Source organism: Acomys minous (assembly GCF_964271855.1).
Source record: "Acomys minous genome assembly, chromosome: 1".
In the NCBI taxonomy this organism is placed as follows: domain Eukaryota; kingdom Metazoa; phylum Chordata; class Mammalia; order Rodentia; family Muridae; genus Acomys; species Acomys minous.
Genome location: NC_140483.1, coordinates 113,345,859 through 113,373,645, shown reverse-complemented (window position 1 = coordinate 113,373,645; position 27,787 = coordinate 113,345,859). Strand labels below are relative to the sequence as shown.

Genomic DNA, 27,787 nt, shown 5'->3' with positions numbered 1-27,787 from the left:
AATTAGTTCATATGGGAAAGCAAAAGTTGGGCATCGTATTTTTGGTCTCACGCAACCAGAACTCACTGTTCTACTTATTACAATGGAACCATTTCTATAACATTCATAAGTAAAAGTCACAGGTGAGTTTCTCTTTCTATGATGTTTTATAATTCACAAGGCAAACATACAAGTCTGAGAATGGGAGCATCAAACTGGTTCAAGGTGCCTTTTTCCTTACGAATACATCTTTGGATATCTTCCCATGTGAATTCCTACTTCCAAATAGTGTCTTCTTCCCAAATACAGCCAGGTTCGCAGATGCCCATAGAGAGCTCCCAAATGTTCAAATGCATGTGCTTATACAGGACACAGGGGCTGAACAGAGGCCTTTCTTTCATTCTAGTTGTAAGGTTGGGGGTCACCACAACATGAGGGACAGTGTAAAGGGTCTGAGCATCAGGAAGGTTGAAAATAATTGTCCTAGAACAATGCCTTGAGTCCACTAGGGGCATGGCCACACATATTCTCCTTTAAATCTTTCCAACGTTGTTTGTTCTTTTTCTTACACTACTAGTTTAATGCATTTATTTTGCTATGTTGTTCACTATACATTTAGCACATCCCACTTGTCATTCAACAATATCCTTAAAAAGAACCCTTTGAAAATGGACATAACTAAGACCCTTGGGTAAGTAAAGTCAGAACACTTAAAGTAAAGCTGCTCTGAAGCCCAGCTGAAGACTGCCAAGCACTTTTCCCTTTTTAAAGTTCATGTGGTCACATCAGAGAGAGCTTTGCACAAACTCACCTGTCCTCTTTGAAAACGTACTGGCATGTTGGATCTGTGCAACAGTCGAAGGCCGGAGTCTCCCTTTTCCCCATAGAGGCAGAGGGAGACTTCAGACTCTGTTTCTGCCTGTTTCAACTGCCCGGTATACACATCAACATGGTATCTCACCACTGATAAAGTGATGGGGAGAGAAATCAAGAGGAAACCTGTTACCTTAGAATCCAAGGAAACAGAGTCCAGATCTAAATGTCCACAGGAAATAGCTAGAAAACTTATACTGCAAATCTGCTGTCTGTATTTTCAGCCTATTGAAAATCCTTTGACCCTTGGATTTTAATTTCACTTCTAAGTAGACATTTTTCAGATAGAGAAACAAAAATATTGCTTAAAAGTCTAATATACAGATGACATAGAAATATATTTTATCCTAATCATGCAAACACTACTAGTTTAATGCATTTATTTTGCATTAAACATTATAATGTTTAAATAATGCCAGCTGTTCTGAGAAAATAAATCAGGATTGTAGTGATGAGTGAGGGGCCACCTGGCTCTAGAAAAGCCAGACAAAGATGGCACATGGATGACATTTCTTATCTCCACAGCCTTAGCTTTTGTAAGTATCACTGGACCTAAGAACCGTTTTGAGATATGTTTAATCCCGTATTCATCAGTGGTTAAGGTTGTGATCCCGAATAAGCTACATCTTAATGAGTAAAACAAGAATCTGAGAAGCAGAAAAAAAATCATTCTCCAAATCCATAGTTCAAAAGTAAACTCAAGCAAAATAGTCAATATATGTAATACATGTGACCAAAGATTCACAACATACATGGCAAAACAGGCTCTCCATCCTTCATTACAGGAAGCTCACAGACAAGGTCCCCATCTGCCCGGTTCCGAGAGAGCCACACATTTGCAACAAAATTTAGGGTTTTCTTGCTCTTCATATGTTCCATTGTCACCTGGGATTAAAAGGAACAAGGGTCAAATAGAGTGGGTTATAAATTTTCCATCCATGTCTACATACAAGACCCACTACAGGGATTGCTCAAAGTGGCCACTGTGGTGGCAGTAGGGTGACTGTTAGCAGCGTTTCACTAGACGCATTGATCAGATCTTTGTTTGACAAATATATGCTAAATAACTTATTTTCATCTTTTAAAAAATTAGTCTTTTAACCATCACCGAACAGGTGGATAAAATTCTTACAATTTTATCTGTAAGAAAACGGAGTGCTCATTTCGGCAGCACATATACTAAATTTGGAACAATACAGAGAAGATTAGCATGGCCCCTGCACAAGGATGCCACGCAAATTCGTGAAGCGTTCCATATTAAAAGAAAGAAAGAAGGAAGGAAGGAAGGAAAACGGAAACTTTGGGCATTTGAAATGGACTCTGTCCAATTGAATTCTGAGTCAATTCTACCTGTGGCAACTACCGAAAGAGTAAATTACTGGAGAAACCAGAAAGAAGAATCTGTGTTCATCTTAACCACCAGAGCAAGCCACACAACAGAGTGTCTTAACGTTTCTCATGCCTTGGACGCTCATTCTAACAGATACAGGCTGTGGAGAAGCCGCACAATGCCTTCTCCTCCTCGCGTGGCTTCAGGGAGGCTTTGCCTCCCCACTATCAGATGATCCTCAGAAGCCTTGCTCCTTTGGGCTATTTCCCCATGGCTTTGTCTTCATTTTCCAGTAGACCAACTCAGTTCTTCCAGAAGGAATTTCACAATTGTTTGCCTTTCCAAATACATAGGGATAAAATGGCCATCTTCTGATAAGACCCCATGTGATGGTCTCTAAAAGGCCTCGTCTCTCTCTGTCGCCACTGCTTGCCTTTCTCTGTAGGAGCAGCTGCAGCCATTTCCTAGGACTTCTTCTGAGACTCTACTGCTAGAACCCACAGTCTGTTTTATTCTAACACTGCCATATTATGTAGTTCTACTAACCCACCTCCCTTAAAGTGTCCCCTCCCAGTGGATAATGTCTGAATTCCTGGCATCTACAAGGATTTCAAGTTGAGCACAAAAATTAGAGATACGAAGCTAGGACTAACACATGAAAGAGAGCGTGTGCCATTTGTTTTCCTCTTCTTGGATTATCTCCTTTAATACATTTGTTTTCCCTTCTCTTTACCTGCAAACTGAACAAGTGATGGAAAAATTTGCCTTGTATGAATGTACCACATGATCATTCATTATTCAATCATCAGCTGATAGCATCTAGACTGATTACATTTTCCACCTATGTTAACTATGGTTCAATCTCTTTTTAAGAAGTCAAAGTCTCCTACATCAAAAATACTAGAATGTTGGGGTGAAGGTATCATATAGGTTCTAGCATATTTCTCCATGTGCAATGAGTTGTATGGATATTGTCTTCAGCAATGTGCCTCCCCTCCCCTCATACAGTTTGCAATGAGCCATCTATTGTCTTAGAAACAGCCTGGATTATTTGGGGAGTTCCATGGGACCCCTGCCCCCCAACCCTTCCTACTCTTGGCTAACAACTCAATTGAATGCAACCCAATCCCAATATTGGAAGACTGATTTGGTGACAAGAAATGGCCACCTAGGATTTGGTCACCTCCATTATTAGGAGACCTCATTCAGGTCACCTTCATAGATCATAGAACTAGCTTTCCATACCACCCCTCAAATGCCTCTCAATTCTAAGTGTCTCTCCCCACAATCCCTTCCTCAACCCTATGTCCCATCTCCCTTCCCACCAGATCCTACAATTCACACCTCACCCTGCCCCTAGTCTACCCATAAAATCCATTATATTTGCCCCTCCAAGGGAGATTCATGTCCCTTGTACCTTTCTCTGTACCTAACCTCTCTGTGTCTACAGATTGCAGGTTGGTTATAATTTTTAATGGATAATATCCATATATAAGTGAATACATATTTGTTTTTCTGGATCTGGGTTACCTCGCTCAGGATGGGTTTTTTTTTTCTAGATTCTGTAGGCTACGAAAAGAGAAGCCAACCCAACCACTAAAACTTTGACTTACCGTATGTCCTCCTTACAAGATATGCTAGGGCAATCATGGCACAGAATTTGTGGGAATAGCCAACCAGTGTCTGATTTGACTTAAGGCCCACTCCACAGATTGGAACAATATAGTACTGGTCAAAAAACAAAACAAACAAACAAACAAAACCAACAACAACAAAAACAAAACCAATAAAATGACACCTAATGATATGAGCCATTGTCTTCATGTCCCAGTAGACCAGAACAAGTCATCTAGAAGGAACTTCACAATTGTTCATCTTTCCAACTACATAAAGAATCACATGCCCATTTTTTGATAACCCATACTCATAGATTGGTACCGTATTCTGCCATCATCAAAGAGGAGCAGCAGACGGGAACAAATACAGAGAGCCACAGTCAGTCATTGTGCTGAGAGAGACTTTAGAACACACAGCTCTAAATGGGATGTCTCCATCAAATCCCTCCCCTCAGAGCTCAAGGAACCCCACTGAAGAGGAGGCAGAGTATGAGAGCCAGAGGCGATAGAGGGCACCAAGAGAACAAGGCTCTTTGAATCAACTGAGTAAGTCTTATAAAAACTCACAGAGACTGAAGCAGCAAGAACAGAGCATCCATGAATCTGTACCGGGTTCTCTGAGCATATTATAGCTTTCAGATAAGTATTTTTATGGAAGTCTTATGTGTGTGAATGAATGGGTCTCTAATTCTTGTGTCTATTTTGGGTAATATTTTTCTTCTGTTGTGTTGCCATGTTCAGCCTTGATGCAATGGCTTTAGTTTTATTTTTATCTATCTTATTTTGTCATGTAGATTGTTATCTTCTAGAACCCTGTTCTTTTCTAATGAGAGACAGAAAAGGAGTGGATCTGAATAGGAGAGGATATGGGGAAGAACTGGGAAAAATAGAGAGAAGGGAAACTACTCAAGATATACTGTGTGAGAAAAGAATCTTATGTTCTGTAGTGGATGTAAACATGTTTTTGTTTTGATCCTAAGAGTGGGGTGTGAAACAGACTTGTGTAAGGGTGTATGGTATTTGTCCACTGGAAACAGACTTGTGAGAGGACACGTGGTGTTTTGTCTACTAAAAGAGGAACTGCCTCTTGTAGGGGGTTGGTGGCATGATCTTTGCCAACTGATAAATATCCTACTATGAACTCTGAGAGGATATATATATATATATCCTAAAACCAAAGGCTTGGCTTTTTGGTCTTGGTATTGCTTCCCGTTGTTTGGCTATGCATCACTCTGCTTTGAGACATTCCTAGAGAGAAACGCTCCAGAGAATGCTTTGAGGCTCTGGGTTCCAGCTGCTGTGGCTGTAGTCATCTTTGCTGAATTGCTGGTTTGCTCTTTAACGGGTCTGCTGGAATCCTGACAACGAAGAGTGGAATTGCTCCAAGGAACTGTGTCTAAAAAGGTCTACGTGTCTGAAAAGGTCTCCTGTTCCCATTAACCTCTTTTCTCTCTTATCTATGGTATTTGGGTTGCAAGGGAGGTATAAGCATTAAAGAACCCCAAATAAAATAGGCTTTGAAAAAATCTAAAGCCTACAATGTTCAATTTTTAAAAAAAATAGGTAGATAAATAAATAAAGTGTTTCACTGGAAAAGATCCAAAGTCGCTTTTAAAATTCAAAATGAGATTAGAATTTTAAATTTTTGAGATGTTTGGGGCTCTTTTCTAATATCTTCCTAGTTCTATGCAGGGGAAACTTTAAATATGAAGCCAACTATATACCAACACACTTGACGAACATTTGAAGTGTGGAAGATACGATATTTATGCTACAAGATCTGATGGGGAGAACCAGGGCCAAGGTCAGGGATTAGGGTTTTCTTTCTGATGTCAGAATGTGAAAAGCCATAACACCTTAACGGTCCTTGAGAACATTTTAAATGTCCTCGCAAATCAGGAGCAATGTCAGCCCTGGATTCAGAAGACTTGCATTTCCTCCTGCACCTCTGCTGTTCCCATTAGTTACAAGCACTGGACAAAGCATCGGGGATGGATGGTGACTCTCTCAAATGCACACATTTATCTTTAGCACCGCTTTGAGAGTGTGTCTATAAATTGTTGGAGTCTTCTGAGATTAAACATTTGACTACAGATTTTCTGGGGGGAAAAAAATCTGGTCTTCCTGCTGCTCACTAAGCCAAAAACTATTTTCCTTGCTTTATGTAGTTCACTCCTTGATCTTTTCTTTCAGTGGCTCTTTCTAGCATGCTGAAATGAAGAAGTAACCAAAAATAAAAGGACATGGAGATATTTATGAGATGATTCAATTCAGTCTAAATATTTCCTGCGGTCCATACCAACTATATTATCGTTTTATATAGTGAAAGTGCGAACAGATTCACTAAACCTTTGACACAACTCAAAGGCTCAAAAGGTTTCCAGAGGGTGTTATCCTATTTGAGTCAATTTATGTAAGCACTGTGTAGCAAAGGCAGCTTGCAGGTAAGAGAAGAGCTCTGGGCCAATCTGGCCTCTTGAAGTGTGGATGAGCGAGGTATTATAGAATCTCCCTTTACCTATTTGTCATGTACATCCATAGCTGAGCCATGATATTCCAAGCAATACTGTATGACTTCCCTTTAATTAACTTTAATTAATGAACTTACAAAGTATTTTGCATATTTTGTCCATATTTCTTACATGTCAATATTCATTTTGCCAATGTATTAATTCCATGAATGTTGGCCCGGCGAGCATTCATCTAGGTTGAGAATCTATGGCATAGCTCCTATTCTGTTAAGCACTTTCCAATGGGGTTCAGACAAAAAACAAGGAGATCAGATAAGAGTTGCGTTACATACAAAAGAAAAAGGATTAATACCATTGAAAGCCACTGGCTGCTCAGTCTCAGTTTTGAGTCAAAGGGCAGTCTGCAGCTTGAGACCAGTGAGGCTTGAGTGCCTAGATCAAGGACAACGAGGTCACAGGAGTGAACAGGGCTATCTGGAGATGGAGATGATGTGATTTTTTTTTTTTTAAAGGATCATGTCTGCTCTCTGAAGCCTGCATACTAATGTTTGGGGAAAGAAGCTGAAGAGATAATATAGGAGACCTTCAGCAAAAAGAAAACAAACAAAAAATGGAACTTGGGCTAAAATGATGATAATATGATGGAAAGATAGATAAAATAGAGATACGTTTTAGCAGTGAGGCCACTGATAGTCCTGGGATTTAGGGAGTGTGTGAAGTAACTAATTCCGGAGACTGTGTAGGGTTCTGAATTGCTGGAGGGTGACTCCATCTATTCACGTGAGTAAGCCTGAGGAGAAGTGGGCTGTGGGTGGGTGACAATGACTTGAAAGAGTTTCATGTAATCCTTTCACTTGTGTGTAGAATAGGAGGGATAGGGCACAATAACACTTACCCTCCCCAAATTTAGAGAAACCCTAGAAAATGACGTCTTTTATGCTTTTGCCTTTATTTCTAAAGCTTATAACTTGATTGGAAATGAAGCAAGCTCCAGAGATGGAAATATTTAAAAAAAAAAAAAACAAAGATTAAAAGCAGTCATAAATTTTATTTGACAACACTTCTTTCTTTCCTCAATAGTCAGAGTTAATTTCTGTTTGACTCTGTTCAGTTATAGCCTTTTTTGAGTCCACATTGCTCAAAAGTTAAACTACAATCAATTCAATCATCTAAATTAACATTCTATTATTATAGAATGCGCACTGACTGGCATAGTTGGTCAACATGTATCAATATAGCTGAAAATGGAGGTCAGATCTCCAAAATGCCCTAATATTTGTTGTCAAAGAGAAAGAAAAGAGTGACAGTGTATATCCCACGCCCCTAATAGACAGATAGCTCTCAACTGTCAAAATGTCAGGAAACAAGTGACTGGTCCTTAATATTTAAGTTTGGTGTTTTATTGATTTTTATCTCAAAACTCTTAGCAAGTTCTGCAAACACTTGCCAGACTCACTGGCTTGCCCCAAACAATAGCGAGTTCTAAGTGAATTCCTTGGTAATCACATGATGCTATTGATGGTAAGCAGAGCATCCTTACCAGCTGGGGAAGGAATCTCAGGGGACAAGACCTAATGATGGCAGATGCTCAGATTTCCTCAGTCTATTAAAGGCTGCCATGGATCATTATCGAAACAAACCTCTCATTTAATTCATAAGAACATTTTCTCCTGGCTTTCATACTGAAGCACGGCCTCATATTAGTCTATGTATATTAAAAGATCTATGGCTTTGACTCTTGCTCTAGCTCTGAGATAGAACTGCTGAGTGTGAACACTACACCACAGTCAACAGAACTGAGGAACTGCATACTAGCATGAAACTTCAATGTCAAATGAGGGAAAGGCAAGGAATGAACTTTTAGATGTAGTTTACATTTTAATACAAACTATTCATTTTCCTTTTAAAAATAACAATGCAGAAAATACACACTGTCTTCACAATAAAATATGCAGAACTTGCTTTAGTTTCCTAAAGGAACAGAAAGGTCTAGGAACTACTTCAATAGAAACTGCAGCTTGTTTGCAGAGCTCTCCTTGGTGAATCATAGCCCCAAATGCGAAGGGTTTCACAAGACATTTCTATAAAAATACTTTGTCTCTCAGAAACTCTAAATTTAAGAGATTATATCCAGTAGACAAATATCTAAAGCCATAAAATAGCTGAGAGACACAGCAACATTTCCAATGGCTGAATTAGCAGTGGAACTGAACATCTAGGTTATAATACCTCAGTCACTCAACCTTTATACTCAGAACCTCAGAGAAGGAGAGGAACCAATTCTTCTCCACCAAAAACTTTTCAGGATGGAGGGAATTATACTGGCTTATGAAAATTAATATTGCATCTTCAAGAAAAGCCTAAGTGCACAGTTAAGTCAATGTTGGAATGATCTCTTGAAGACAACTACACCTGTGTCATCTTAGAAAACTCAAACATCAAGTCAAAACATGTTTTACAATGAGTTGCACTCCCAATACTTGAAACATTTTGGCCTATGAGTGCAATTTGTGCTGTTATTTATTTTGACATTGAAGTCCAAGGAAAAAAGCTACAGTTCTCCTCCTCAAACTGTGACATGTTAGAGTATGAAATGAAATTACCATGGCTTATCTGTCCTAAAACAGAAAATTAGTATGGCTAGTCCTTGCTATATGTGAAAAAATATTAAGAGGACCTACAGAGAGGACACAAAAATGACTGCATTATGATACTGAGCAAAGCTTGTGAATGATAAAGATTTGCTTAGTGATAAATGTCCGGTGAAATCATGAAGCTCCAAGCAAAAAGATTATTTGTCAGACAGACAATGACAACATTTTGCACAGGACTGTTTCTACACAGCTAAGTAATTCTGTAAGAGATGGTGGCGGAAAAAAAACCTCTACATTTATCAGCACAATCTACCTTAGTAAAGTCAAGGAACATGTGTCTGCCAAATTCCATTCTGTCAAAAGATCATTCAAGTACAAGGAAGCTGTTTTAGCTACTTTAATAACAGATAATTCCACTTGCCATGGAAAATATGCCACTTAAATATGTGACTAGAAACATTTCATGACAACTGTGCCCATCACTGATTAATGGAGAGACACAGCCTCTACACAACATTTACTGCATCTCCCCTAGCTGTGCCCTCATCCACACCTCTCTACTCTCCAAGGTCCTCTCTCCACAAGTCCCTCCCAACCACTCCAAAAAAAATACATTTACCTTTCTTACTGCAAGAATAGAATAGGATAGGATAGGATAGGATGGGATGGGATGGGATGGGATGGGACGGGACGGGACGGGACAGGATGGGACGGGATGGGATGGGATAGGAATAAAAAGCTCTGTGGTATTGTAGAAGCATATTTTACCATGGAAACATTCACTATGGAATATCTTATAAAAGCACATCCAGGAGATCATATAAAAAGTATCCTCAGGGCTTAGGCATTAATGGAAAGTAACTTTTTAGGTTGTTTTATATAAATACCTTTTTATCTTAATACCCTTCTCTGCTAGGGTTTCTTAAAAATACAGCTGATTCCAAGACTTGACAAAAGAACAACTGAAGAAGCCCAAAACATATTTTTATATGATAAAGTAAAGAATCCTTCTTAAAATGGATAGCAACATGCCAAAAGGATATAGATGCTTAAAGGGTCAAGGATAATTTCAGCATCAAAATAAGTCACAATCAGAATAGATAAGCCTAAAATAGGATTTTGCTGGTGTAGGCACCTCTGAAATGCCAGAGATTGGTTCAAGGACCCACCAATATAAACGAATGCTTAAATTCATATAATAAATACATTATTTTGCATAGAGCCCGGCTATATCATCATAAATGGCTTAAATAATCTAGTAATTATTTCTAATAACCAATACAATGAAATGCAATATAACTAATTGTTAGATAGTTTAGGGAATAATTACCAAAGAAGTCTGGAGTTTTCACTAAAGACATTCTTTTTTCAAAATGTTTTCACATATAGTTGGCTGAATATGCAAAGACAGGGTACACATATATGGAAAGCTGGCTACATAAATAAATGAAATCTTTAATCAATGGAAAGAGGAAGCCTTTTTTTCATAGAAGAATGACAAGAAACACAGAAATAAAAATGCAGTCAACCTTCACAGTGATGACTGGTCCAAGCTAGAATCAGCAATGGATCCTACACTTAGTGGGTGGGAGTTGTATGATGAGCAAGATACCCACATGACTAAAGTGCTACTGATTGAAAACATCCCCCAAACAGCAAAACACACCCTATACACACATGTCCTAACAGAGAGTAAAGATGAGCACAAGGTTAACGAGAGGAGATTGCTTTTATTACCTCCATTCTTATAACCTTGAAGCCACGTGAAAAGAAAGAGTATAAAACATCGCTTCTTTCATATCACTTTCGTGTTTATAGTTCTAGCTGCTGAATGCATTTACTGAATCTGTTGTTAGCTGTCCTACTCTGCTATTCACAGAGGCCTTTCTCACGGAGTAGGGAAAAGGATAGGCTTTGTCCTGGTTCCTAGAACTTAGTGCCTCCTCTGGCAACAGGCTCAGCTTGGGATGTTAATTTGAAGGCTCCAGGAGTTTTGTAGTTCTTCTTTGAAGTTCACTCCTGTCTCTCTGTTGAATTTTCTCAATATTGATTATTTCCTACCATTCTCCACAGTATCAATCACAAAATGGGGCTGTTCCATTTGCTCAGAAGACTTCTGGACCAACTAGCCACAAACTACACTTCTTTGTGTTGGGTATGTGCTAAGCATGATTCAGGGGTATAGAGAAGGTCCTGCTGGGTAAAAAACCCTTGCTATTCAAGCCTAAGGATCTAAGTTCTATGCCTGGAACTACATGAAGTTGAAAGGAGAGATCTAACACAAAATTACCCTCTGACGTCCACACACTGTGACATGTACATCAAAAAACACACCACACACACACACACAGAGAGAGAGAGAGAGAGAGAGAGAGAGAGAGAGAGAGAGAGAGAGAGAGAGAGAGAGAGTAATGAGTAAAACTCATACAAAAATCCATCAAATATTTCAGCAAAATTAACACATTTTCTCATTTACTTTCATTAGACAGCCAGAGACCCAATAACAAAGATCACAGATAAGATTGTGAAATGCTTAAAATGGAAAAATATTTTGTCAGATTTTATCAATGTTATTCAAATTTTAGACCACAAATATTTTAAATAATATACCATACACTGTGAAGAAATCAATTGCCGATATAGATGTTAAAGCAGTGACATTCTACCGTTCAACTATATCATTTTAGTATAATTTACTTAAGGGCCTCTAAGAGTTTAATTACTATTTTTTAAAACAATGGTCCACTGGCAATGCTTAAGATTCTCTAGAGACCAATGTACAAAATGGCCATTTACTAAATGACTGTAGCAAAATTATGACTTCATTGAGTCTCAGTTTTCTCATCTATAAAATAGAAGCATTAATAGTAGTCAAATCAAGGAATTACTGCTAAGTAAACACACAATAACCTTGCTAAGGCATGTAACATCTAGCAAGCATTCAGTAGATATTATTTACATAACTATAAACAAATAAGTAAATAGGATATCCAAGTGCATATATAAGATGATTTGGTTTTATTAAAAACATAAAAGATGTGTATTTGAATATAAATATATTTATATTATACACACCTATATTTATTATTTACACATATTAATATTTCATATACAAATGGATTATATATGTGTGTGTGTGTGTGTGTGTGTGTGTGTGTGTATTTTAGAGAGAGAATGAAGATACAAGCATACATGGAAGGGATTCACAAAAAAAGTTGTAAAGACCATGAACTAGTAAGGTCGTCATAGAGATCACAGAATAAAAATGCCCTTTGATTCTTACATTTTGCTATTCTTCAGGTTTTTGACCCATTAATAAAAGATTCCTTTACAAATATCACTATAAAATACTATTGTTAGAATATATTTCACCATAGTGAAGCACTTTAGGGTGTGTTGTGTCCACAAGCTTTTTGTCTCCATTACTTGGACAATTTGTAAAATGTTTTCCATCTCCCCCTCTTTGTGAGCCCTGCTCGCTCTTCATCAGCATTAAGTGTGAAACACAATGAAAAGTCATTACCCTCTGTAAGCTCCACTCCGGTTGGCCGCCAGTCCCATCGTGTCCTATCCTGATCTTGTATATCTCGCCCGTGCTTCTTAGTACAACCTGCATGAAATGCGAAGGGAGAAGTCACTAAGACACTTCAGATTAAGGGCATCTCAATGCTCTTGCTCTTTTTCAGATAAATGTACTTTACTTTGCTGATTGTTGCTGATGGCTGAGATGCTCTTAGAAGGCCTTCCAGAACAAAATCCTCTCAGACACCTGTCCATGGAACTCATGGGCACATAATGAGAAAGAAATGTCCTCTAAGTTGACTGAAAATATGCAAAAAGAAGTCAGAGGAAGGAACCGGATAAAGAGCGTGCTGTATTCTGGGACAACCAGAAATTTCTCACCAGAACCAACACTTCGCATGCCAATGAGGAAAAGATGGGCTGTAGTTTGAAGAAGAAGAAGAAGAAGAAGAAGAAGAAGAAGAAGAAGAAGAAGAAGAAGAAGAAGAAGAAGTAGAAGAAGAAGAAGAAATTAAAGTTAAATGTATAGAAATCCTACGTGATTATAGAAAGTACTTGTGAGTCCAAAACTTCCTCTTACTCTGAAAATCCTCTCCAACTCCCCCATTAAAATGTAGACATCACAGCTCAAGGGAGAGGAACAGCTCTACCCAAGAGTCTATTCACTCAGTTTTTATTTTGGAGAACTGGCTTTGGAATTATTGTGAGCTCAAAGGAAATGCTTGGGATTTTAAAGTGAGCAAATTACAGCATATATCTCTGGCCCATATTTGCTTTATATATTGAGTGGGCATTGTCTTAGTAAGAGTTTCCATTGTTGTGAAATGACACTATGACTAAGGCAAAACTTATAAAGGCAAATCTCTAATTGGGCCTGGCTTAGAGTTTCAGAGGTTTATTCCATTATCATTAGGGCAGGAAGTATGGCAGTGTGCAGGCAGGCATGGGACAGGGGAAGGAGGTAAGAGTTGTACATGCTGAACCAAAGGCAGCCAGGAGGAGACTGCAATGCCGTGCTTGAACGCAGGAGGGCAGTGTTAATGCCTACCTGGCAGTGACAAGCTTCCTCCAACAAAACACACCTAATAGTGCGCATGGGCCAAGCATTCAAACGCAAGAGTCTATGTGGGCCGAACCTATTCAAACCACCACAGAAATAATACTTTTAAAACAAAAAATCTAGATGTTGTACAAGGTCACAGATATTAAAAAAAAAAATGGAAACAGTGGTACAAGTCCCCACATTGGAAAAATGTGTAACAGAGAAGAATCTATTTGAAAGCAGATGTTTACACTGTGATAAAATAGATTCAGATACAGAACTGGGATGACTTAGCATCTGATCAACTAATTTCTTAATGAGTAGCTACTTAACTGTTAGGCAATCCTCTACTGCTGCTGGACTACAGGAAGCTTTATTAAAATATCCTGCTGAAGGCTACTATAGGCATGTGGCCCACATAAATGACTCTGAAGCCATTGAAATGTTTTCATTTTCATGTTATGCTTTGAGATTTTAATTTTTTTTTTTTTTTTGGTGTTTTGTTTTGTTTTGTTTTGTTAGTTCCCAGCACTGTTTTTCTCTATAGACTGGCTGTTAGAACAGCCCTGGGCCAAAGTAATACCAGATCAGTATGGATTGTGGTAGTGCTGACTGGGAGAAGAGAAATCAGGGATGCACTTCCTTATTTCCATAATTGCCCTGAGTCCCCGTGCTTGTAGGATAGCTTTTTCCATGAGAGGAAGCAGAAAGTTGTTTTATGTTTGGTGCCCATTTTATCTGAAAAAGGTAAATCAACCTTTAATTGTTCCTCGGTTGTTCTAAAATTCAATTTGGACTTGAGTGTAAGATTCCCCTTTGTCCACATTCTAAGACACGAAATGAGTATCTGAGTAGTCAGTCAGGTCACTTAGAACATGTGACTTCGTGCTTATGCATGTTACCACAGGAAAAAGGACCCACGCAGTGCAATGACGAAATCCATAACAGCCACATGCAAGGGCTTGATATGCAAAGCTGTTCAGAGGGCTTGGCTCCACAAATTAACTGACTAGGACAGTCAGGGTATAAGGAAAATGCAAATGCACAAATAAGAAATCTCTGGTCAGGTTGTGTGGGCTCTCTGATGAACAAACAGCAGCATACAGAAAGATCGCCATTTTTACTACTATATATAGCCGAACATGGAGGTAGGGTTTATAGTCTACCATTGAGTCAATGAGGCAGGATTAGCTAATCTGTAGGAGCTGTCTCTGTAAGCAAAGACTCTTCAGGGTATAAATATCCAGGGGGAGAAAGCTATAATGGATATTTTCTGTACATGCTACAACCACCTGAACATGAACCTGAGGAAGGTTATGCCGCTCCTCTGAGTCTACCTTGAGAGGAAGGCTTTGCCAACTTCCATGGGTCGACAGCTTTGGTCCTTGACCTGGTTGGTTCTTGCTGGTAATACCCATCCATTCCAAACTTGACATACTCAGAACTTCCTCAGTTCCCCACACTGCATGGTTTCATCCAATGACCCAGCAGCCTGCTGAAAAGGAAGGCTCTTCAAGGAGTCTACTTTATAGGATGAAGATGCTCAAAGGAGCTAAGTAAGTTCCTTAAGCATGCACCCTGTCAGGCTCTAGGAGTACAAAATGTGAACTCAAGTCTATTTGATCAGATATGCCACACTGTCCTCAAAGACAGCTAGATGCATACTTAAATGATGAAAGAAAAATATTAAATATCAGTCCAGAAGAGGCAAACTATGCACCACAAAGGAGTACAGGAAATAGTCAACAAATTAAAGATTGGCGATGAGCTAACTAAACCTAATATAGGATTGTCCAATTACCAAGAGGTGCTGGCCTCAGTGCCTCACAATCCCCAGGCCAGGCCTTTTTAAACTCTAATATACATACAACATTACCTAAGAATTTTACTGAAACTTAGATTCTGAACCTGTGGGTATGGAAAGAGACCTGATATTCTGCAAGCCACAGAGGCTCCTGGTATTAGCTATACTAATATATCAGAGTCCACGTATCTGCAGAGTTCAAGAGGCTTCCTAGACCCAGCCTTCATCACTAGAAAATGGATAAGCAACTCATTCAAAGGAGAGGAACTAATGATAAGTTCACTTAATATTAATGTCACATTCCCGACATCAGGGCCTCTGTTTTTTTTTTTTTTTCATTAAAAACATTTTATTTATCCTTGATAATTTTTACATTCATGCAAGGTATTCTATTGTATCCAACCCCCCTCATTTCTTCCTGCCTATTCTCTCTGGAGTACCTGAACCTTTTGACTTCATAAATTTATCTCCTCTTCTTTAATTTCTAAGCCAGATATTTATATACCCAGCATAGAAGAGGAGATGAAAAGATTATGAGAACTGGAGGGCTGGGAGGAGAGGTGTGAGGCGTTGCCTTTGGACTCTGCCAAGACTGGGTCAGCAGGTCCTCTACAGTTCCTGCCTTTCAAGTATGCCTGTCAGATATATTGGGCAAGAAGGCTGAAGATGATGTTCCAGCATTGTAGAGAGTGTTGGGTGACTCTTCAGGCTGTAAACTGCCTCAGTCATTTTTTTTTTTTATTTTGGAAGGTGCTAACCTGTACTCCGATTTCATTCAGTATTTAAGTTTTATCCCTTCCCAAGTCTTTGATGGGTTTGAAAACCAGATAGTTTAGTCTTTCAATTAAGCTTAGTAGGTTAGGGGTTAAGATGTTTTTATATCAAGATATATGTTTTAAGTTAATAGAGATGAGATATGATAGATATTAAACTCCATTCAGAAAATTAGACCCAACAAGATAGGAAAGATGTTTACTTCAAGTTTGCCATATGCAAATAACCAAATGACTATGAATGGAACATTTATATAATTCCTGATTGTCTCGTGGTGCTTCATGCTGTATGTAGTTTATTTTACCCATGTGTATTAATATAAATGTATATGTTTTAAAAAGAAGCATAATTTAAAAAAATATAAATATCCAAAAGTTCTGCAAAGGCCTATAGTCATCTAGCTCCCCTAAGGGGGAATTTCAGGTTCTTGCTCATACGCAGCTAACCTCAGCTACTGTGAGCTCTTGAGCGCCCCAGGGCTACTGTTTTCAACCAATTTATAATTACATTGATACAAAAGGTATTGTGCTTGCAGACTGTGAACTTTTGCTTATTATACCTAAACCCAAATATATCTTATGCAAACTAGGAACCGTTATACATTTTTGTTGATAATAAACACATTTGTTTATTCCTGTAACATGAAGTTGGTGCTTTGTGGGAAATTTCCCCTGCAAAAAGACATGGATATGCTGAAGAGATTGTAATTTGTTGGCCTAAGTCAGGGTGATACCAAGGATGAGGCAGAAGTTCCTAGCCCAGTATTTTCAGCCTCTGAAGCAGTGACTTGCCAATGAGGGGCATCAAGGAGAAAAACTGAGCCCATTCCATTGACCAACATTGTTGAAGTTATGCGTGCACCCCATAATTTTGCTGAGCATATTTCTCAGACATGGTTTCACTGATATTCAGAAAGCTATCAGGGATCAGTCCTACAGCAAATGACACAACTGCAGGCCTGACTGATTTTGTGCAAGTTTGACATTGGGAAATGCTTTGGAGCTTTTTGGTGTACGCAATTTACTTTTTGTCACACACCACACTCTCATCAGGAATTCATTCATTAGTAAATAGAAATAAGAGAGAATGACAGTTCAATTTTTTTTTCAGAAAGCTCATGGGCAGCCAATCATTGGGTATTTTCACCTTTGTAGTTTGCTTCAAATGGTCACCTCTGAGTTCTTCGGCTACTTCTCCTATAGTTGTGAGAGGACTGGGTTTGACAGTTGCTCTCACTTGGTCACTGTGAATGTCTGATGGTGGAGCACTGGTTCCTGATGATGAGAGTTCTCACCCGTGCCAAGAACTACTTGGACCCCTACTGCACGACACAGTCGATAGCAGCACCTGATATTTCAAGTCCCTCTAGTGCTTTATTACACATTTTGGACTCAAATAAGAATATAGCTTGAACTTTGCTTTTTATCTGACATCATTTCCATACTATAAAATAAATGTAAAACAAACACCATGTCCTTAGCCAAAATTATAAATGGAAGGGAGCACACATTACAATGATGCATGATTTAACTCTATTTATTTAAGAAGGTATTCCAATAACACACAGTAAGTTTTCAACACTACAAAAACTGCCACAATTACTTTTGTCCTGACCTAATACATTTATTATTTAGTAAATAGGATTCTTTCCCAAGGTTTATGCATATTCTTTCTGTCACACATCACCCGGGATGTGTAAAGAATGGATGTTGTTGCTTCCGTTCTAGACATAAAGAGAATACTGATATGGGGAAATTAAATGACATATTCAAGTTCATGTTGGTATACAGGAAGCCAGTACCAATTCAGTTTACCTGGCTTACAGTCTAGTGATGGAACCAGAAGCAGTACTAGAGACTGCACTTTATAAGCACTTAAAGAGCTTTTAAAAACCTCAGTGCCCAGGCTACACCCAAATAAAGTGAGCGGGTTCTCCGGAAGTACAGGCAGGTGCCATTAGTTTTTAAAGCTCTCTAGGTATACCAGTGTGCAATCTTGAGCCTCTAAGATTCAACCCTAGGGAATTTTCTCTTGAAAAACATTGAGAGAATTTATCAACACATCAATACACATGGCATTTGATGTATTACCAGGAACACCATGCTTCTGCAGATGACTTGGGCCTCTTATTCTAACATGCGTTCTGAATTATGAACTATCATCTTCAAGAACTCATTTTTCAAAACATACATTATAGGAAGGGACCACCATGAGCCACATCAAAGTGCCCCTCCATCACGGTCAACAACCATGTCCCACTAGGAAAACATCATTAATGACTGTAAAAGTAGATTAAAAGTAGATTTAGAAGCCCACAGCTAAAGATACAAAGCTACCTTGGTTTTAGTGAGGCCAGGTGCTGAATCCCCAGGCAGCCTTAGCAGCCTGGTGACTAAGGTTGGTCTCCATAACTTTCTATTCCCTGGTGGGCAAAGAGATACTCTCAGGATGAGCAACTGCTGTTCAATTAATGCACTGAAGAACCATACAGCTTCTGCTTTGCAGGGGGTGAGGATTAGAAAAGTGCAACGTAACTGTCCTAATTGAAATTTGGCCAGTGTTCCTACAAACTGTACAAGCAGCCAGCTGTACTCAAACCACCGCAGCTCAGAGCTCTCACAGCAAGAACTAAGTGAAAGAGCAATTAAAATGGTCATGGTCGGGGCCTCAGAATGAGGCCTGTGATGATGCCTCGGAAGTGATTTCACACACATGCAGTTCACCTGAGAAATGTCTCAGAGCACATCAAGTGTAGCAAGGAGAACTGCCATTATTCCAAGTCACCCAGATCTTGTAATCAGGGTACAACTTGACCTGCACTTGATGATTTTTAGGACATTGGCTTTAAATAAATTCTTTAAAGACAGAATTTTTTTTTCTGCAAACATCCTCACTTCCTTATATAAGAGACATGAGCAAATATGTTTACTTTGATAATTACAGTAGAAAATTAGTTAACTTATGGTTATCATGACAGACTAGTTTTATTTTACACAGTCTCTCCCTCCCCCACCCCATGTGTCTTTCTCTCTATGTATGTCTCTCTCTCTTTCTCTGTCTCTCTTTATGTCTCTCTCCATCTCTGTCTTTCTGTATCTCTTTCTGACCATGAGTCTCTCTCCATCTCTGTCTCTCCCTGTGTCTCTCTCCGTCTCCTCTCTCTTTCTCTCTATCCTATATTTCATGTCTTTGTAATGCTCATGACTGTTGATTTTTCTTACCTGAAACTCATCCTCTTGTCCAGGAAGGAAGAGCTGCTCTGGGCTGTCCTTGGTCAGACGGATTGGTCCAGTGTCTCCTTCATCTCCATACACCCACAGCATGACATTGGCCTGAGTTCCTGCATCACCAGTCAGCACTAACACCTTCCACTTATCGTCTGGCTGAAGTGTCTCAGTACTCCACGAGTGTCTTCTTTCTTCTGGATAGAACAGGAGAAGAGCACAAGGGGCAGATCAGGTACACTAGGCTAACGAAACCCTTTGTCACACTGGAGTCCAAAAATATCAAAGAACATCAAACTGCGAATGGATGATGTGTAATCAGAGAGTCGCTGGTGTGTGATGCCTCCAGGGAACTGATTTGTGCTTATCTTATCAGAGCAAGGTTCTGGGCAACTGAGACTCAATAGCAAAGAAACCACATTAAAATACTAATCATCTTCCATGCCTGGGATCTTTCACTTGAACTCAGTGCTACAACACAGGAGGGTATGCTAGATCCAACAGTTGTCAGCCCATAGATTTCCCATAAAGTTGCTTGTTAGCTTTGAGGGTTTTATACATAATCAATAACTACAATAGAAAGTAACAAAATGAATTAAAACCTGGTTTAAAATACCATAAAAGTAGCCTGTCAAGGCTAGAGAACTATCTCTAAAAAAATAAAAATAAAAAATAACAATAATACCTGACTAGAGAGAGAAAAAAAAAGGATTTGAAATTAGACAATAGCTACAGTAAACAAATTTTGAAATAATACTACTATTAATTGAAAATTATTAATAATTAACTAAAATGGAAAATTCTATCTAAAAACCTCTAATGTATTCTTTCTGAAAATTACTTTCTCTTGGCCTGAATGATCCTTGACAACATAACAGCAGGCGTTTTTATCTCAACTGTATAACATTTCTCTCCCCTCCCCCCGCCCCCCGGCCCCCGTGTGTGTGTGTGTGTGTGTGTGTGTGTGTGTGTCTGTGTGTCTGTGTGTGTCTGTGTGTGTGTCTGTGTGTGTGTGTCTGTGTGTGTGTGTGTGTGTGTGTGTGTGTGTGTGTGTCTGTGTGTGTGTGTGTGTGTGTTGTTTGGGCTGGAGCTTGATATTGAGTATCTTTTCTTGATTGCTTGCCATCTTTATTTTTTGAGACAGAGTCTCTCAATATAGCCAACGTTCATTGATTTGGCTGTGCTAGCTACTCAATGAGTGTCTCGGAACTACCTATCTCTGGTTGCCCGTAAGCCTGAGATTTTGGGCACCATCCCGGATTTTCAAGTCAGTTCTGTAAAGATCACGTCCTCATTCTTACATGGCAGTTACTTTATTCACTAAGTCATTTCCAGGCCCAACAATCACCACTTATCAACTCTCCTCTATTCTATTTCTGGGCTCTCTGTTAAGTGTGTCATACACAATCCTCATTCAATCAGCACTACTATGTTTTAAGGTGAGTCAGAAACCGAGGTCTGTTTTAAGATGAAGAAAAGAGGCAGAGGTTAAAACAATGTGTGAGTGACATGAGTAAGACACAAGAGCTTAACTCCAAAGCCTCTGAACTCAAACAAGCTTGAGTGGATGCTATGTTCTGCACACACCGTTTACCAGGTCATAGACGTCATGGTTAGGATTTAAGATGTTGTTTTGTGCTAAGTGCCACTCACAATTCTTACTCACAATAGCATCACTATCATTCTGTCATCACATTAGTCCTACAAGGGCTTTCGTCCATGAAGCAGGTGCAAGAACTGGTTCTTCCTCACAGGCTAATGACTTACCATAGACGTGCACACTGAGTATCAGCCCAGGGAGAGTTAGAATGGAGCCTGAGCCATTTGGGCACAATACTAAAGGTAGATGGCCTGGAAATATTGCAGAAACTGGGCCAACAAAACCTTATGACACAATCTAATATTAGAAGCTCTAATGGGACCTACAAACTGCTCTTTTTACCATTTCTTCTCAAGAACATGAGAACTTCAATACTGTAACCAAGTTCTACCAGTATATCATATATCAAAAGATAAATTAGAGATTCTGTAGCAGAAATTATCCCCTAGGGTACTGATAATCTATTTACTCAGAGTATCCTAGTCATTGGAAAGGACCCCTTTCATTAAGAAAATGTTAATCCATATTATTTAGTGAACACTAGACAGGTGCACCACTCTCTTTTTAGAATGTGAATGACTGAAAGTAAAAAATATCTTGTAGGCAGGGTAAATTTTGGGTCAAAGTTTTGGTGAGTGTGTTGGTGTTCTCCTCCTTCCACTAGAAGTCCTGTCTGGTTAGAGGGTGTCCTCTTCAGTCTCTATGACCCCTGCTACGCGGAGTCTCAGCTACTGTCACTTCCATATCCTCCCAGAAGCCTATCCTGTCCTAGGTCTCCAGCTTGTCATGGGGATGCTCCTGCCCACGGGATCTCTTCTCTCTGCAGACTCTCCATCCTAGCACTCTTGCTCTCCTCAGGTCTGATCTCCACCCTCATCTCTCTCAGCACTCCCTCTCCTACCTTGCTTCATCCCTTTAACTGCTTGAGGGAATGTCCAACCAATGCCTGGCCCAACCTGAGACCCATCCCACGGGAAAGAGCCAATCTCAGACACTATTGATGACATTCTGCTATGCTTGCAGACAGGAATCTAGCCTAGATGTCCTCTGAGAGGCTCCACACAGCAGCAGATCAAAACAGATGCTGAGACTCACAGCCAAACGTTGGGCAAAGCATTGGGAGTTTTGTGGGAAAGTGGAGGAGGGATAGAAGAACTTGGAGAGGACTGGAACTCCACAAGAAGACCAACAGTGCCAACTAACCAGGGTCCAAAGGGGCTTGTGGAGATGGAAGCACCAAACAAGGACCATGCATACACTCGACCTAGACCACCTACTAAATATAGCCAATGAGTAGCTTGATCTTCATATGGGTCCCCTATTAAGGGGAGCAGGAGCTGTCTCTGACATGGACTCTGATACTAGCTTTTTTGGTCACTTCCCCCTAGTGGGGTGCCTTGCCAGGCCACAGGGGAAGAGGATATCTCATTCTTCAGTATGACTTGATGTGCTGAGGTGGGTTAGTGGGGGGTGCTCCCCTTTTCTGAGTAGTAGGGGCGGGGAATGGGGGGAAGAGTGGTAGAGGGTTGGACTGGGTGGAGAGGAGGGAGGGGACTACAATCAGGATGTAAAGTGAATAAATAAGTAAATGAATGAATGAATGAATAGATAAATAAGTTTCACTTTAAAAGAAGAAAGTCAAAACACAACTAATGAACATTTTGCCCTAGAGAGGACCGAAGGACTGGTATTTTGTGCAAATGCGCTCATAAGAACAATAAGAAGTATTGTAAAGTACCATTGTGGGAGACCAGAAAGTGATAAAGAGGGGAATTGGTATGAAAAAACTTCCTAGGGCACCTCAATGTGTCACTATATATAGAAAGAGGAAGTTAAAGTATGTAAGTAGATAGAAAGGACACTCTATACAGAGATAATGACAGGCCCAGCATGACCAGGGAAAAATTGTGTAGGTGCCAATGTATTGAAGAACATAAAATAAGATATTCCAAGTGGGGAGGATGGAGAGGAATGTGAGACCCTGAAAAGCATGAGCAAGGAGAAAAGAAGTAGATACATGCTTGTGCAAGAATCAGGGAGTAGTTTGTAAGTCCGCAGAGTAAGCTGGGTTTTTCACATGTGTGTGTGTATGTTTGTGTGTGTGTGTGTGTGTGTGTGTGTGTGTGTGTGTGTGTGTGTGTATGTGTAGCTTAGTTGTTTGATATAATCTGCAAATGAACTGATGGCTGCTAAGGAGCCTCTACATTAGCATGTTCTTACATCACTTGCACAAACACATCGCAGACTGAGAGTGTACTCATAAAAATTGATAGTTTAATCTATAACACAGAATAATGTAGCAAAGTCTGCACAGTGATAAATTAAATATGAATGCCATCTAATGCCATGATCTTCTGGAAATGAAACAAAGTCCATTAGTCTCATACTATAAATTTCTCCATCTGCGAACTATAAAAGGCTTTGCTTCTTCAACACAGGTTTAAAAATACTTAGAGCTGTGAGAATATTTGAAGAGATTGCTGCTAGATTAAGTACTAATCTTCAAGACTATTTCCCTGAATAAAAATCTAAAAGATATTTGCATGATTGAAGTCTGTTCTCTGTAAGCACTACAGAACACTTTAATTACACTGCAATCAGGTTGAATTAAATAAAAAAATAATTCTTGACTATTGGTCTCCTAAAAGTCAGGAGGAAAAAAACAATTGATAATATTGATAAACAAACAAGCTGGTTTTAATCGTTTACAAGTAGATGACTAAAAAAACAGCTGAAGGCATGTCACTAACAGAATGTAGCAATAGAGAGAGGGTGTATAAATCTTTGTATTATACTTCAAGTTGATTTTTGAGAATGGTTCTTTATAATAAAATGTAAAGCAGCTAGTGAAAGCAAATGCTATTTATCATTTTATAGGACACCATCACAAAAATGGTCCCAGTTTAATCCTAACTTCAATAAAAGCACCACTATGTGGAAAATATAATGGACTAAGGAATGCTCTCTATAGTTATCTTAAATGGAAACGAACTTATTAAATTGATGTTAACATTTTGAGTAATTACAAAGTTATCAGTTCTCAATTTAAGATAGAGCAAGCACTTACACAAGAGAACAGGAAACAAAAACTTTACACACAGCTAACAAATATGTCAGAGCATCAGTTGTCTTCCAATATGCCAGAATGCTGAATTGAAACACAGGCTAAATCAATGATGAATAAATAAATCTAGCTAGGATTGAGGTAAAAGTTTGTTTTTCTACTAAGAATATTACAAACAAATTTTACACACAAAGAATGTGATATATAAAATATTCTAATAATCACAATATGCAGAAGAAATATGATGAAGATATTTAAAGAGGTCCAAACAAGTGGAAGCACTATTTACAGATTTTCAAGTGACATTAAAGAAATATTGCCATTCTATACCACTCCTATTTCATAACAAGAGTGTTTAAGATTCACACTTTAAGGGAAATATTCATATAAATAAAATCTAGAACCCATATATTCAGAGAAAGTAGATAAACTGAAAATAGTATTATAAAAACAGCACTATTCATCTTTTGGGGTGGGTAGGTAGATGAGTGGACAAATGGATAAATGGATGGAAGATAGATAGAACAGATGTATAAATAACATTTTAAAAAGAAAAAGTAACCCTACCTTTAAAAAAAACACAAAGCAAGGTTGTTTTATGCAAAAAGATTTTGAGTAGTTTTCTGCTTAGTTCTGAAAGAAACCTTAAAGTGATTACACTTATATTTTGAATGAACAGAATTGGAAAGTCAGCCTTTTGGTTTGGACCTAGGACCACCCTATTTTTTTATGGTGGTCCTCTTCAGCTATTCCTTCTAACCCAACTTCTTTGTGACTATTCTAACCAATGCACTCCCTCTGTTTTAGTCAGGGTTCTCTAGAGTAAAAGAACTTACATAATGAATCTATCTATATATCAGCTATAATTTGTCACCTATCATCTATCTATTATATAATCCAGAATCCCAAAAAAGTAGCTCTAACACCAGTACAGAAATGGACTTGCAAGAGAAGGCAAAAGCGAACAAGCAAAAAGAGAGAGCTTCCTTCTTTTCTATTCATGTATGGGTTGCCAGTGGAAGGTGTGGTCCAAATTATTTTTCCACTTCTAAGATCTGGATTAGAAATGGGTCCTCCCACTTCAAATGACTTAACTAAGAAAAAAAATCCTTAACAAGTGTGTCCAGTCATTTGGATTTTAGTTAATTCTATTTATAGTCAAGTTTCCACAGCCATCAAACTCTCAGCCAGAGAGTCAACACTGCCCCACTACAACAGGTCTCTGGTGTGGAACATTCAGCATCCCTCTTGTTGTACTTCATCTCAGTCTCTTCAGATTTATCCCTAATCCTGCCAACGTATCCACAGGAGTCCCTCCTCCCAGGCCCCTAGTTCTTCTCAACTCCTCTCGAAGCTTTTCATTCTAGAACATATCCATTTCTTTGTGAGTTCCTACCAACCTGTGTGTCCCAGAACTGCTCTGTTTCTGAGACTCCACAGCCATCACAGTTAGCCAGAACCCAGATTGGGCAATTGCAACCAAAGAAAGAAACTACTAACCCAACAAAGAAGAGATCAAATATCACCATCACCAAGAAATATTTCAAATGTATTAACTCTAGATACACTAACATGAATAACCAAGACAATATCCCTCCTCCAGAAGTTAGAAATCCCCTTGTGTTCAGCCCTGAAACAAGAAATTTAATCTAATCATAAGAAATGTTTCAAAGTAGCAATTATCAGTATATTCAAAGATGTCAGTCCAGACTAGTATACCCAGAAAAATTTTCAATCACCATATTAAAGAAAACAAGATATTCCATGAGAAAGATAAATTTAAACAGTATCCACTAACCCAGCCCTACAGAAGGTACAAGAAGGAAAACTCCAACCTAAGGAGGTTGATTACACACAAAAAATACATGAAATAAATCTCACACCAATAAAATCAAAAGAAAGAGCATGCACACACACACACACACACACACACACACACACACACACACACACAAATACTATCACCACCAACAAGAAAATAACAGGAATTAACAATCATTAGTCATTAATATATTTCAATATCAGTGGACTCAATTTCACACACAAAAAAGACACAGGCTAACAAAATGGATGAATAAACAGGATCCATCCTTCTGCTGCACACAAGAAATACACCTGAACATCAAAGATAGTCATTGCCTCAGAGTAAAGGGTTAGGAAAAGTTTTCCCAAGCAAGCTTGATCCAAGAAGCAAGCTACGACAGCCATTTTAATATCTAGCAGTATACCCCAAATGTAAGGGTATACCATATGTAAAAGAAACGTCTCTAAAGCTTAAATCACACATTGAATCCCATACATTAATAGCAGGAGACTTCGACATCCACTCAGTAATGGACAGGTCACTGAGACAGAAACTAAACAGAGAAATAATGGAACTAATAGATGTTATGATTCAGGTGGACCTAATCGATATCTATAAGGCATTTCACCCAAACACATGCGCGAGCGTGCACGCGCCCACACACACACACACACACACACACACACACACACACACACACACACACAAATTACTGCTCAGCACCTAAAATGGGGTGTATATATAACAGAAAGTTCTCAAAAGATGAAATACAAATAGCTGAGAAGCACTTGAAAATTTGTTTAGCATTCTTAGTCATCAAGGAAATTAAAAACAAAATTTTTGAGATTTCATCTTACTCCAGTTAGAAGAGTGGCCATTATCTTTTTAAAAAAAAATAACAGCACATTCTGGTGGTATGCAAGGATATGGGAGAATTTATTTCTTATGGTGTCAGTGAAAAATTGTACAGCCACTATGGAAATCAGTGGGAGGCACCTCAGAAACTTGAAATAATATACCACACAAGGTCCACCTATACCACTGTTGTGCACATACCAAATGACTTTACATCTTTTTATAGAGATACTTGTTCATCTGTGTTCCTTTCTTCTGTATTCATAGTAGCAAGAAATTAGAAATAGCCTAGATGTTCATGGACTGATGAGTGGATAATGGAAATGTGATGCATTTATACAATGGGATATTTTGCAGGCTATAAGAAAAAAATGAAGTTATGCAACGTTCAAGTAAATCAATTCCAGAAACAATCATCCTGAGTGAGATGACCAAGACCCCAAAAGACAAACATTGGATGTTTTCTTTTATATGTGGATCTTAGATTTTAACCACAGAAGTTTGGGAGCTAGTAATGGACAGTGATGGAGGAGTGGACTTCCAAAGAAGGGGGAATAGAGCATAGTGTATAAGGAGATAAAGGGGAAACTAAAATAGATTAAATTGGAAGGAAGATGGGAGAACAGGGGAAATTAGGGAAAGCAGGGAGGGACAACTAAAGCTACAGGCCTTTTGAAAAGCTATATGGAACCCTGCTGTTGTAGAAGCTTCCTAAAGTACATACATATATGAAAGAAACTATAATGGAGTCACCATATAATGGGGGAGACAATGTCCCGAGCTGACATGTTATCCCACCAAGTAAAGTCTCTAGTGCCAGGAATAGGCTGCATCTTATTGAGGCATTAAACAAATGAGCTCCATAAAAACTTTCAAACATCACAGGCTATTGCCAAGGCTTTTGTGTACTCTCTACACCTGATAGTAAGAACCTATGGCTGAATATACAACTTATTTATATCATTAAACATATAAAAATCAAGCTGATTGCCAACTAGAAGACTCATCCCTATTGACTAGAATTTATGGGGGGTAGAAAATACTTTGTGTGCTACTGGTGGAGAAAAGTAATCAGTTTCACTTAGGTAAAAACCTGGCAACCTACAACTGAGACACATCTGTAAGATATAGTGGTGCAATAGTGTCACAGCTCTTGTGTAATTTAAGTGCTGATTTCTGTACCCGCCCCCATGTTTGGTTGCATGCTTTGTTCTGAGAATTTACTGTCTAAATGT

At 38.8% G+C, this 27,787-nt stretch overlaps 1 protein-coding gene across 1 annotated transcript in view; it reads right to left on the bottom strand.

Annotated features, from left to right (window-relative positions):
* Positions 1-27,787, bottom strand: part of RP1 (RP1 axonemal microtubule associated) — a 296,647-nt gene that overhangs the window by 108,313 nt on the left and 160,547 nt on the right. The window contains exons 19-22 of the mRNA XM_084776855.1: positions 19,227-19,426; positions 12,387-12,473; positions 1,605-1,737; positions 791-942 (exon numbers count right to left, since the gene is read on the bottom strand). Of these exons, the coding sequence (XP_084632981.1) occupies positions 791-942; positions 1,605-1,737; positions 12,387-12,473; positions 19,227-19,426 (572 nt within the window). The remainder of the gene's footprint in view (positions 1-790; positions 943-1,604; positions 1,738-12,386; positions 12,474-19,226; positions 19,427-27,787) is intronic.